This window comes from Callionymus lyra, chromosome 11 (assembly GCF_982586985.1).
Source record: "Callionymus lyra chromosome 11, fCalLyr1.hap1.1, whole genome shotgun sequence".
In the NCBI taxonomy this organism is placed as follows: Eukaryota; Metazoa; Chordata; class Actinopteri; order Syngnathiformes; family Callionymidae; genus Callionymus; species Callionymus lyra.
In genome coordinates, this window is record NC_141828.1 from 6,701,251 (window position 1) to 6,715,261 (window position 14,011).

Genomic DNA, 14,011 nt, shown 5'->3' on the forward strand with positions numbered 1-14,011 from the left:
TATTTATTTCGTCCATGAACTAAGTGAGTAAATACATTTTTTTTAAATAAATAATGTTGCGCTTTATGAGATCAATAGTGGTGCTTGTGTGTGTGTGTCGCTTAAGTGTGTGTGTGTGTTTGTCGCTGAAGCGCATAGTGTGTGTATGTGGGGGTGGGGGGGGCGATGGAAACCACACAGACTGTGTGATAAAGTGATATTTTGATATAATGCACTGATGTTTTTTGATGATAAACGTCTTATTGACCTGTAACAGTTCACGCTCAGATCCCTGTGGTGTAGAAAGAACCTTAAAGTATTTATTGAGAGGTGGATTCATTCAAACGTGCGCCACTGAAGGGCCTATGTTTGAAATGCACGCCCCCCCCCACTGGATCTAAGAGAAGATAAGACTTTCTTTATCTGTCCCTCGAGGGGGAAATTCCAGGTTTACAGCTGCAAAAAAGAAAAGCAATAAAGGAGAAATGCTATAGAATAGCAAATTACACACGTAACTACTTTTTAAGAATTACCAAAAAAAGTCGACTTACAAGTAAATATTTACACTAAGATCGGTTCTATATGTTTATTTTGAGTCTGAAGCAGGAAGAACAGATACTTTATTGATCCCCGAAGGAGAAATTCCTTGTGAATGACCTATAATACATTTTATTCATGCTTTTCTCTGGTCGGAACTTCGCTTTGGTTCTGATTCTCTGGTGGTTTCTGCCTAAACAATCGTTCCCAGTGAAGTGTTCATTGACATTAAGCAGGTGTTTACCAATAAAGATGACGTGTTTGTATGAAGCAGGTGAGTTCGAGTCCCAACAACACTCGTGTGTTTAAAACTTGAGTGGGGTCGCCACATGTTCGCGGGGGTGACATCCATGGACGGCGTCGATGTTCGGTGCACTGTTGGCCCGTTGAACAAAAGTCAACGTGTCTGAACCCCAAGTTGCCCTCGGAACCGGTGTCCTGGATGTTAACGTGGAACCGGCCCGGTCACGGCGCGCCTCTGTCCCTCGGTGTCGGGGGTCGTCTGCCCCCCTGCGCCGTCACACTTGGTTTCGCCCGCGGGGATCCAGCAGAACCAAGATGGCGGCCTGAGCAGAGACGTTCACAACTTCAGCGTCCACTCAGGTCGTGGTTTCCCTCCTGGGTTCGTAGACCGGCTGCTGCTATTCAACACCGACTGTCGGTAAGTCTACGCGCCGCTGTCTCGTCCGGGGATCGGTGCCGGAGCTGGGGGGGGGAGTCGCAGGTTCGGAGGAGCTGCTGCTGGGTTTCATGCTAGCTGAAGGAGCTGCTGCTCAGGCGACTCAGTCACAGTTCCAGAACCGTCCGGACCTCGTCCGAGTGAAAATGTCAACGCTGAGAGTGGACCTTAGGGACGAGTTTGTGCGACACGACCGACGGAACCACGGTACCGAGAGTCCCGGACCAGCTAGCTGTTAGCATACTAGCTGAGTCCTGCGACGCTGCTGGACGTGCACCTGGTTCAGTGAAGCTGTTTTCTAGTGGATCGTGTGAGTGGATCTGTTGTGGTGCTCGAACCTCCGACCTGTCAATGTTCAAGGTCTAACCGGAACCGGGTTGTTGATGAGCAGCATTCTGGGGCACTCTGTGGTGCTGATGTTTCAGGGACTGATGTCCATCACAGAAGCTGCTTCTGCTGCATGGCACTGACTCAAATGTGTCCATCTTTGATCTGTGTGTTTGTTTGTGTTCAGAACAGTGGACCACCAGGCCCGGTGATGTGATGTTTGTCCTTCCTGTCTCACCTTCTCCCATCTCTGTGCTGCAGGAGGCGAAAAGGTATTCGGGGGTTTCTTTCCAGACCCTCGATGCATACACCTCCAAAGAGCTGTGAACATCTGGAGACGATCGCCTGATATCTCGAGTCCCCGTGTAGTCTCAGACCCTCCAATGAGGGTCCAGGAGGATCCGGTCTGAGACGGATGTGCTGCAGGAGGAGAGTCGCGGGGAGCCGCTGATGGACGATGCTGGCCATGGTGACCTAGTGTCAATGGCTGTTCACCAGCACACCTCAGTGTCTACTGTCAGGTCCTCCTCTCACCCTCGCTCCTCCCTGGTGCTCCTCCCGGCTCTCTGCCGCCGCTCTCCCCCTCCCTCCTCCTTCCTGCACCATCATGGTCGGAGCAGGTCTGAGTGTGTGGAAGTTCTCACGAGGGGTCCGGCAGCTGGAGCTCCACCGCCTCATCCTGGCTCTCATCATCTTCTGTGTACTGTCCATGGCCTTCCTCGCCTACTACGTCTCCAACAACCCCAAGATCAAGGAGGCCCCCCCTCTGCCCTTCAGTGACTGTGATGGGGGGGTTATGTCTCCGGGCGAGAGCGCGGGGGCTGTCGGCGAGGGGCCGGGGGTTCAGAGGGCGCCGCTCTTCCTGCCTCCTCGCCACGGTCGACTGCGACAGGTGAAGCTGGTGGACAACTCTCGGACGGAGGCCGTGGTCTTGGTGTTCGTGGAGAGCATCTACTCCCAGCTGGGTCAGGAGATCGTGGCGATCCTGGAGTCCAGTCGATTCCACTACAGGACTGAAATCGCTCCGGGCAAAGGAGATATTCCCACGCTGACGGAGCGGAACCGAGGACGCTACACGCTCATCATTTACGAGAACCTCCTGAAATACGTTAATCTGGACGCATGGAATCGAGACTTGCTGGACAAGTACTGTGCGGAGTACGGCGTCGGGGTCATAGGATTTTACAAGGCCAACGAGAACTCACTTCTGAGTGCTCAGCTTAAAGGATTCCCTCTGTTCCTGCACTCGCACCTGGGACTCCGGGACTATCGTATCAACCCCGGGGCCCCCTTGCTCTTCATTACCAAACCCAACCAGGTGGAGCAAGGGCCTCTGCCGGGGGACGACTGGACCATCTTCCAGTCCAACCACTCTACCTACGAGCCAGTGCTTCTGGCCAGCACCAAGTCGTCCGACGCACTGGCCCATTTTGGACCTGGTACCTCGCGCGCCTTCCATTCAACCGTGATCCAGGATCTTGGGCTCCACGATGGCATTCAGAGGGTCCTCTTTGGAAACAACCTCAACTACTGGCTCCACAAGCTGATCTTTGTGGACGCCATCGCCTACTTGACCGGGAAAAGGCTCTGTCTGACTCTAGATCGCCACATCCTGGTGGACGTGGACGACATATTTGTGGGCAAAGAAGGGACACGGATGAAGGTGTCGGACGTTGAGGTGAGTGACGGCGTCGATGTGAAGTAGTGACCTTTAAATTTACTTTAATATAAACGACATTTATTTGAACACCTTCTCGGTAGCGCTGACCTGAAGACATGCCATCAAAACAGCCAATCAAAGTTGTCAACAATTCTGACGTAGTGACGTAGAATTTAAACGTATTACTGTCGCCACTAATCGGCATCATTAAAGAAGCAACGTTCAGAAAGGCATGATGGGAGTTTAATGTTTTCTAACTGCGGTAGTTAGTCCTTCCTACCAAGTGTTATGGTTGTGTTGAAGTTTATCTGCTGTTAAAGTAAATCACCTGTTTGTACCAGTTTAAATATTGATGCTTTGGTGCTGCTTCCTGCAGCTCACGACAACATATTAAAATGTGCAGTAACTGTGCAAAAAAGAGGTAAACTGCGATACGGAGATGGACCTGTGTACTTCAGTCAGGTCTTCCTCAGGAAGGTGAACCCCATCCTCATGTCTTGTGAGGAGAGTATCGAGCCCAACGTCCACTAAGCTAAAACCATGTCATGAATTTGTCCAAGCCTTCACTTACAAAGGTCCAGGTGGTTAATCCGTTATTCTTGGCTTATTCATAGTGAAAATCATTGCAACGATAAATACCGCACATTTTGTTCTAGAACAAACTTGATACATTTGAAATCTGCTTCGTAACCATGTGTGTTGAAGGGATGGTTTTGCCAAAAGATGAGCGCTGTAGAGGTATTTGGATGTTTATCAATTAAACACATAAAACTAGTTAAAGGTTAATGACTACAACCAGAAATAATGGTTCTCATAAATGCATAACTATATACAAAACATGTAAAAAGACATAAATTAATCATTTAAAGTGCATAATTGTTTGTAAATGATTTTTTAATGGATGTTTGTTTGGATGTGTTTATTGCTGCTGGACAAAATAATTTCTCCTCCAGGAGATCAATAAATGATCTTGTTTGCACTGGATTATAAATTTCACTGATTAAGATGTTGGTTAAGAATTTTACGTGCGTCTTTTATAATCTGAAATTTTCCCTGAATCATGATGGCAAGTAGTAAACGTTTATCCGTTAACCTTTCAGAATAGTCGTGACCGAACTTCCTTTACTTGGTCATGTATAAAGCAGCTGTGCCGTGGAAACTTAGAGCAGCAGCAGCAGTGATGTAGAGCAGGGGATTCCAAACCTTTTGTCAACACGGCCGTTAAATTCACTGACCTTCAGATTAAAAAAAGGTTGTGTTAGATCATTTTCATGGGTCTCTTCACCGGGGAATTTTACTTCTGAGAAAATACCATCTTTCAGACAGTAGTAATCAATAGAACAGAAATGATAAAAAATAATTGGTTCTTTCTGTGCGGACGTCTACCTTGGTGCTCTTTAAACAAGTGAGGATGGCCTCCGATGTCTCGGAGCTCCAGCAGAAGTAACCTCACCACCCACGGGTCGTGTCATTGTTGATGAGACTCTGTCTCCGAGCACCTGAACCTCTGCAGAACGGAGTCGTCGTCTGTGGCTCAACTGTCTTCTTGTCGTCACAGGCTCTCCTCAACACACAGAACAAGCTGAGGGCTCTCGTCCCAAACTTCACCTTCAATCTGGGCTTCTCTGGGAAGTTCTACCACACGGGTAAATGTCCACACACAAAGTACTCTCCGTCAGAACTTTGGTATCATGAATCTAAATCGAATAGATTTCGGAAAATGGCCACGAATTGCTGAATTGTTCTTGAATCATGAAAATGGCTGAACTCTTTAATGTACTTCCTCACTTTAACCTCAGATCTACTTCATGCATGTTTTCCCGGGAAGTAACCCATAGCGACAGCCTGTAGGTCAGAGCACACATAGACCCAAGGTTAAAGTTGAAACCACATTTTCTTTAAGTAAAATGAAAAGTTAAACACATTTGTACAGTGAAAGTATAGAAATTACAACATTAATCTTTTTCATTTGGACCACATCATCTGACTTTTGGTCCATTTGTGAGTGTGAAGGACAACTTCTCCATCCAGTAGATATCCTGACAATGTAGGAAGAAAGTTATAGTTATTTGTAAAGATCTTTCTAGACCAGGGTCACAAAGCGCTTGAACAATCAAAAACCATACACGGTTAAAATATATACTTTAAAAGATCAAGACACACAAGACAAGCACAGGAGTCCTAGAAAATCAGGGAAAAGCACAAATAAAAATGTCTTAAGATTCTTTAGTAAGTAAGTAAATAAGTATTTTTTATTTGTATAGCGCTTTCCTCATGCCAAAGTAACAACAAAACCAGAGAAATGGCAGCAACGAGTGCAAAAGGAAGGATAGACCAGATTCCAGATCTGGTTTATCCTTCCTTTTGCAGCTTTTAAATCTGATGTTTGGGATTATTTTGTCTTTAAAACAAAGTTCAAAGTTAAAAAATTAAACATAGGCAGATACTGGTTTATTACATGTTGCTCCAGGAGACTTTTTAATATAAGTTTACAGTTGTTGGTATTCATGGAGAAGCACTTTCACCTTTGATTAGAGAAAGTATTTGCTAATTTCTTTGTTGTAAAAGCCAGAAAAAGTGTTTGTTTCTTTAAAATAAATTGTGTATCGTAACGCCAGATTCCTCGTATTGTCTTATGTTTGTCTATTTCAAACAAAACCAGTCTGGTCCTCGTGGATTCATTTAGATGGAATTGGTTTAATTATTTTGTTATTATGGAGTAGAACGATTTATAATCGATGTTTAAAACGCTCATCAGGCGACAATCCCCACACTTACTGAAGAAATGATCGTCTCTCTCCAAGAGGGAGGAAGACAATTGTATTTTCTGAAACCCAGTTAAATGTTCTCAGTGGTGTTGCCATGAGTTGGTTTTGCATTATTTCATAGCACTCTGGTAAATCCATCTGAGCCTGAGGCTCCTTTTTAAAGCAGATCAAATTTTAGTTTTTTTTAATTCTTATATTCATTTTTATTTGTGTTTATTATTAGCCTTTAGGAGCTGTATCTGAATAATAAGGTATTATCATGTGGTCCTTCCCATAATATGGCACTTCCTCATTATTATAAGTTCTAAATATTTCTCAATTTCTACTTCCATTTTATTTAACGACATGAAAACAGGACCATGATCAGAACACAGTTTGACTCTTTGCAGATCCATTTTAAACATGAAATAAATATGATTAATAGGAGAATAAACATTGTGAGCTGCTGAGTAATGTGTATATGGATCCATCTCTCTCTACAAGCAGATGTTCCATTAGCGACCTCGTGGGTCTGACAGGGGCGACTTCGAATCCCCTTTTCGGCAGATCCTCGCTTGCTTCCTCTACTGTGTCACACGTTTTTGTTTCATCTTTTGCATTTAACTCATAGTCTGGCTGGAAGACATTGAACTAGACTCTTCTTCAGGACACACCTCTTCACACGCTTTTTGAGGGAGGATAATTGGGATTTTGTTAGATTGACCGGTGAATCTCTGGCGTACCTTTTGCATTATTGTTTCTTTTGTTGCAAAGTCCAAACACCTGATAACGACGAAGCGAAGACTGAAACTGGGTTTTACTTTCATGTAAGTGAGATTCAAGTCGGCCATGTTGACTTTAGCCACATGTTGCTTGTGCCGTTACAGATTTTTACTTTGTAATATTACTTGAACATTCCTTAGTTTGTGACGGAGAAGTTAAGTTCTATTGGAGCCACCTCGCCACAGTGCCATCGCTCAGGTGTATTTTCTTCCTGCAGGTACGGACGACGAGGACCGAGGGGACGACACGCTGCTGCAGCACAGGAACGACTTCTGGTGGTTTCCTCACATGTGGAGCCACATGCAACCTCACCTGTTCCACAACGTCAGCGTGCTGGCCGAGCAGATGAGGCTCAACAAGGCCTTCGCTCAGGTGAGGACCGCCCCGGTTTCTGCTCGGGTGGACATCTTGATGATGTCGGTCTCCTCCTCAGGAACATGGCATCCCCACCGACATGGGCTACGCTGTGGCTCCGCACCACTCGGGGGTCTACCCGGTTCACAGCCAGCTCTATGAGGCCTGGAAGTCCGTGTGGGGCATCAAAGTGACCAGCACAGAGGAATACCCGCATCTACGGCCCGCTCGCTACCGACGGGGCTTCACTCACAACGGCATACAGGTGAGTCCTCTTTGTGATCCAGATTTGAAGTCTGTCGACACCTGTTGGTTTGTATCGACAACAATCTGGGGATACGATATTTATCACAGTACGGAGGCAACAATACAACATATTGTGATACTGTACTAACAATGATATATGTGTAGTATTGTCAGAGTACTTGACTCTGTTGTTGTGATAGTGTAGTAACAAGGATATATGTGTAGTATTGTCCAGTACTTGACTCTGGTGTTGTGATAGTGTAGTAACAAGTATATATGTGTAGTATTGTCCAGTACTTGACTCTGGTGTTGTGATACTGTAGTAACAAGGATATATGTGTAGTATTGTCCAGTACTTGACTCTGGTGTTGTGATACTGTAGTAACAAGGATATATGTGTAGTATTGTCGAGTACTTGACTCTGGTGTTGTGATACTGTAGTAACAAGGATATATGTGTAGTATTGTCGAGTACTTGACTCTGGTGTTGTGATACTGTAGTAACAAGGATATATGTGTAGTATTGTCCAGTACTTGACTCTGGTGTTGTGATAGTGTAGTAACAAGGATATATGTGTAGTATTGTCCAGTACTTGACTCTGGTGTTGTGATAGTGTAGTAACAAGGATATATGTGTAGTATTGTCGAGTACTTGACTCTGGTGTTGTGATACTGTAGTAACAAGGATATATGTGTAGTATTGTCCGAGTACTTGACTCTGGTGTTGTGATACTGTAGTAACAAGGATATATGTGTAGTATTGTCCAGTACTTGACTCTGGTGTCGCAGAATTTCCAGACCACATGAAGTCGTAACTGCTGTCATTTGTTTTCAAACTGAAATATGTCCAAACGTCAGAAAAGCTTCTGGAGTGTATCCTCTCATCCTCAGTAATCGACTGGATCTAGTGGAATTTCATTATACCTTTGGCTGCGTAGGATGTAATGACTGCTGCCATCTAGTGGCCAGAAGTTTAATTGCAACATAAAAATGAACAAGCAAATGTTTATATTACATTTTAAAAAAGGATTTGAAAGAGAAGAAATGTGACTCGATACAGTGCTATTGAATATAAATAAATATTGTGACATTTTGGTGTAAAAGTATGTTCTCACTGCTGGTGTTTCGTCCAGGTGCTGCCCCGACAGACGTGTGGACTCTTCACACACACCATCTTCTACCACGAGTATCCTGGAGGCTCCAAAGAACTGGACAAAAGCATCAGAGGAGGGGAGCTCTTCCTCACCGTCCTCCTCAATCCTGTAAGTCCAGGCACACACACACACACACACACACACACACACACACACACACACGCGGCTGACAAGTGCGTCCTCCTCAGATCAGCATCTTCATGACTCACCTGTCCAACTACGGCAACAATCGTCTGGGTCTCTACACCTTCGAGTCCCTGGTCAAGTTTGTCCAGTGCTGGACGAACCTGAAGCTCCAGACGCTGCCGCCCGTCCGCCTGGCAGAGAGATACTTCCAGATCTTCCCGGAGGAGAGAGACCCGCTCTGGCAGGTAAGCTCGTCCCTTCCTGATGACATCATCACACATTTCGGTAGGGGGGCCTTCTGACTCTCATGGTTTTTTGTTTCACAGAACCCGTGCCACGACAAGCGGCACAAAGACATCTGGTCCAAAGAAAAAACCTGCGACCGTCTTCCCAGGTTCCTGGTCATCGGACCTCAGAAAACAGGTGTCCACTCTCTCACCTGAGGCGTGGAGATGTTCATTTCTGACGTGTCCTTGCTTCTCTCAGGTACCACCGCCCTGCACTCCTTCCTCAGCCTGCACCCGGCCATCACCAGCTCTTTCCCCAGTCCCTCCACCTTCGAGGAAATCCAGTTCTTCAGCGGAGCAAACTACGACTACGGCATCGACTGGTAACCCCCCCCCCCTCTCTCCTGCTACTTCACCTTTGACCCCCAGACCCAAGAGAATAGTCTGGATCTTACTTGATCCTGTTTATTTGAGGTGACCGTAACACACACGGATGAAGGTGCAGACACGCCTTCGGTCACGCATACATAGACAAACACACACACACACACACACACACACACAGACACACATCCGCACACACACAGATCATGTCGTCTTAATTCTGGGCGAACGAGAGGTTACGAGAGTCCATTATGGCGTAATAATGGCTTCACTCCTCCTCCAGCCGGCTGTAATCACGCCTCGCTTTGTTTATACAACGAGTCCCTTGGCGGTGGAGACCTTCCGGGATTGACGACAGGAAGTGACAAACCTGAATGTTTGACCAATCACAGCAGAGTGGTTGTGATTATGCTAAATGAGATTTCATCTCCAGATAAATAAAGCATTTTCAATGATGCAATCGGACACTGATGATACAATAGAGGATTAAGAGACGTTCAAATCAACATGTTGGTTTAATGATCCTTCCCCAACGTTGGCGAGAGTTGAGACTTCAGACTGACCTTCAAGACAAACTGGATCATCTTCTGTGTGAGACTGAACTCCTCGCATCCCCTCCCCTCCCCACCCCCGGCAGGTACATGGACTTCTTCCCGTTCCCGTCCAACATCAGCACCGACTTCATGTTTGAGAAAAGTGCCAACTACTTCGACACCGACGTGTCTGCCAAGAGAGCTGCCGCTCTGCTGCCCCGAGCCAAGATCCTGGCGGTCCTCATCAACCCCTCCGACCGGGCCTACTCCTGGTACCAGGTGAGGAACCTCAGAGGTCAGTCAGAAGTGGCAGCAGAGTAATGTGTGTGTGTGTGTGAGCAGCACCAGAGAGCCCACCAGGACCCTGCAGCCCTCAACAATAGCTTCCACACGGTGGTGACTGCAGCCTCGTCTGCTGCCAGAGACCTGCTGACCCTGCAGAGACGCTGCCTCGCGCCCGGGACCTACGCTGCTCACCTGGAGCGCTGGCTGCAGCACTACCAGCCCAGCCAGGTGGGTCCACTCCCGCCATGACACTGTGACCACTGCTGCTAACAGAACTATTCTTTAATTCCACCTTTCTTTCTTCTTCTCTTTCTGTCCGTGCTCGACCTCAGCTGCACATCGTGGACGGCGCTCTCCTGCGGACCAACCCTGCTCTGGTCATGGACGGCATCCAGAGGTTCCTCGGCATCACGCCCGTCTTCAACTACACTCAAGCTCTGATGTGAGTCTCACTGTTAAACGTGCGTCGTCACAGGCTCCTGGAGGCCAGTTTACTGACTCGCCTGCTGACTGGAGCCGCTGGTCACACTCTTGGATATTAAACATGCAGATCTTCAAGTATAATTCAATGTAGAAATCCAAAAATTAGGCCTTAAATGTCTTAAAGTTAATCTCAAGTCTTGAAGGCCAGACCAGAAACACTGAATTTCAGAACATTTTGGAAGAATGAAGAATGTGACTGAATGAAGATTTAACGTAACGGTAATTGTGTTCAAAATGAACAGCGTTATCGTCATTATCGTGGTGTTGTTACGATGTACTAAAGATGTTTACAAACAATATATTTATGTCTGGATGAAGGCTAATATGTTTAAACTATTTAAAGTTAGTTTGTCAAGTTTAACCTTGTTATGACCCAAGTTGTAACTTAGGGAAAAGCAGAAACGAGCAGTTGTGGTCACAGTAGGAAGTGTATTGTCAAGAATATGTTGATACAGAGGCAACAATGCGATGTGTTGTTATACTGTAGTAACAAGTATATATGTGTAGTATTGTCCAGTACTTGACTCTGGTGTTGTGATAGTGTAGTAACAAGTATATATGTGTAGTATTGTCCAGTACTTGACTCTGGTGTTGTGATAGTGTAGTAACAAGTATATATGTGTAATACTTGACTCTGGTGTTGTGATAGTGTAGTAACAAGTATATATGTGTAGTATTGTCCAGTACTTGACTCTGGTGTTGTGATAGTGTAGTAACAAGGATATATGTGTAGTATTGTCCAGTACTTGACTCTGGTGTTGTGATAGTGTAGTAACAAGTATATATGTGTAGTATTGTCCAGTACTTGACTCTGGTGTTGTGATAGTGTAGTAACAAGTATATATATGTAGTATTGTCCAGTACTTGACTCTGGTGTTGTGATAGTGTAGTAACAAGTATATACAGTATGTGTAGTATTGTCCAGTACTTGACTCTGGTGTTTTGATAGTGTAGTAACAAGTATATATGTGTAGTATTGTCCAGTACTTGACTCTGGTGTTGTGATAGTGTAGTAACAAGTATATACAGTATGTGTAGTATTGTCCAGTACTTGACTCTGGTGTTTTGATAGTGTAGTAACAAGTATATATGTGTAGTATTGTCCAGTACTTGACTCTGGTGTTGTAGTATTTACAGACCACATGACTCTTGACAAAGTCGTAACTGCTTTCATTTGTTTTCAAACCAAAATATTACAAGATTTGAAAGCCAATAGTTTGAGTTGATACACTGCGGTTCAATATCGATGCAGCATCAAAAACCTTTCAGTATTTAAGTGTCTCGCGCGCCTTAAATCCCAGACCTTCTCTCTGCAGGTACGATGACAGTAAAGGGTTCTGGTGTCAGCGGCTGGAGGGGGGTCGGTCCAAGTGTCTGGGCAAGAGTAAAGGTCGGAAGTATCCAGAGATGAGTCCTGAGGTAACGTCTGTCTGTACTATTACCACTGGATTGTGGCTGTATCTCACCCGTCTCTCACCCGTCTCTCACCCGTCTCTCACCCGTCTCTCACCCGTCTCTCACCCGTCTCTCACCCGTCTCTCACCCGTCTCTCACCCTTCTCTCACCCTTCTCTCACCCGTCTCTCACCCGTCTCTCACCCGTCTCTCACCCGTCTCTCACCCTTCTCTCACCCGTCTCTCACCCGTCTCTCCCCCGTCTCTCACCCGTCTCTCACCCGTCTCTCACTCTTCTCTCACCCTTCTCTCACCCTTCTCTCACCCTTCTCTCACCCGTCTCTCACCCGTCTCTCACCCGTCTCTCACCCGTCTCTCACCCGTCTCTCACCCGTCTCTCACCCTTCTCTCACCCGTCTCTCACCCGTCTCTCACCCGTCTCTCACCCGTCTCTCACCCGTCTCTCACCCGTCTCTCACCCGTCTCTCACCCGTCTCTCACCCGTCTCTCTCGATCTCTCCTGACAGTCACGTGTCTTCCTGGCCGAGTTCTACCGCGAGCACAACCTGGAGCTGCTGCATCTGCTGAACAGACTGGGTCAACCTTTGCCGTCCTGGCTGCGACAGGAGCTCCAGAGCACCAGCTGGAGCTGAGTCCAGATGGATCTGTCCCAGAGGTGCAGGACAGAAGTCTGAAGTTTGGACCACCATGACCCGGACTCACACATACACACAGAAACACACACACACACAAACTCTTGAGCTGTGGCTGCAACTCGGTGCTGGATCGGTCTGGTGGTTCCGGGTCTTCCAGGGAGACTGGACAGCAGAGGAGGACGTGAGGACGACTGGGACTCGGTGTCGCCCATGTTTGAACGCATCCACACACACTCTCGTGCCAAACACTCTCGGACTCTGACCAGCTTCAAGAGACGTTCTCTGACCGCTCGGCCTCGGCCCAGAGGTTCTGAAGCGTGTACATATCAGGTGTTGGGCTCAGCCGCTCGCTCGTCTCTGGTCCCTGCTTGTGTTGTCCCCCCCACATCGCCCCCCCCACCAGTCAGTTCTGTCTTTTCTCGACCCGTCAATGGACTCCACCATTAATGGTACCAACAGACTCGTCCCGGTGGTCCTTGAACGCACCGTCGGAAGAGACACATCCTGCTCTATGCAACCTTCTGACACATTCCCTGCTTACAACCGTCACTCTGACCCCACGATCCGGGGGTCGGACCAGAGACGTTGAACTAAGAGCTGAGCCAGAAGCTGCTGTTTTTGTTTTGTATTCACGTCAGAAGAACACTGTATCTTCTCTAATAAAGTAGAGGTGAACACTACTGACTAAACCCCTGGATGTTTGTGTGTCACTGAATGTCTTGTCAAACACAAGTTCAATCTTAAAGAGGTTGTGGTTCTGGTCTCTTAGAACATCTGCGTTAGCGTAACAAGAAACGAGTCACATGACCAGAATGAGGTCACATGGTATTGAAGGGTCACAAGATTCATTTGAGACGAGTTGGATAATCTCGGATTAAACATGACCTCGGTTCGTTTTCTCATCTTGAGTTTGTGTCACGTGACTTCTCCCTCCTGCAGGGGGCAGCATCGACGAGTTGTCACTCAGCTGGTGCTGATGCTGCAGGGATCACCAGAACTACTTCTTCTTCTTCTGGTCTTTTCACTCATTCTGGACACCTGTCACGCATCAGCTTGTGGGCGGGTACCAGAGGTACGGACCTACTTCTGGTTCTGATCAGATGTTGAACATCAGACGAGGACGGACCCGACACCTGCAGATCTTCTGTTGTTCGAAGGCTAATAAAACACTCCCGAGTGTGTGTGTCGGAGGCGTCGACTCATTGACGCCGGAGACAAAGCGACACTCTTTTTGAACGGAGTCCTGCAGTTTCCATGGAGACGCCGCTCGTAGTGAGGGGAGGGTGAAGATGGAGGAGCTCTCATTCATGTATGCATCGGTCTACTCCTCTCTTCCCAGGTGGAGGCTGGGTGACGTCTGGCTGCCTTTCTCCCCCTCTGTCCCCCCCCCACACTCCTCCCTCGCCCCTCCCCCACCTCCCACCACCACCGCTGCAGCAGCAGCCAACCACGTCGCAG

At 47.0% G+C, this 14,011-nt stretch overlaps 1 protein-coding gene across 1 annotated transcript; it reads left to right on the forward strand.

The window, feature by feature from the left end:
• Positions 1-1,057: 1,057 nt before the first annotated feature.
• On the forward strand, positions 1,058-13,233 carry ndst2a (N-deacetylase/N-sulfotransferase (heparan glucosaminyl) 2a). Its single transcript, XM_087802621.1, has 14 exons — positions 1,058-1,177; positions 1,784-3,200; positions 4,741-4,828; positions 6,930-7,084; positions 7,146-7,331; positions 8,445-8,573; positions 8,654-8,836; positions 8,918-9,014; positions 9,078-9,201; positions 9,840-10,014; positions 10,078-10,248; positions 10,353-10,462; positions 11,820-11,922; positions 12,425-13,233. Exons 2-14 carry the CDS (start codon positions 2,130-2,132, stop codon positions 12,548-12,550), a joined length of 2,718 nt encoding a protein of 905 aa, XP_087658747.1. The 5' UTR covers positions 1,058-1,177; positions 1,784-2,129; the 3' UTR covers positions 12,551-13,233.
• The last annotated feature ends 778 nt before the right edge of the window (positions 13,234-14,011 follow it).

Bases quoted from the DNA above. Each gene is read 5' to 3' on its own strand.
- ndst2a (XM_087802621.1), top strand. From the start codon at position 2,130: ATGGTCGGAGCAGGTCTGAGTGTGTGGAAGTTCTCACGAGGGGTCCGG. The intron at 8,837-8,917 runs GTAAGCTCGTCC...TTTGTTTCACAG, and splicing joins AGAGAGACCCGCTCTGGCAG to AACCCGTGCCACGACAAGCG. The intron at 10,249-10,352 runs GTGGGTCCACTC...GCTCGACCTCAG, and splicing joins AGCACTACCAGCCCAGCCAG to CTGCACATCGTGGACGGCGC.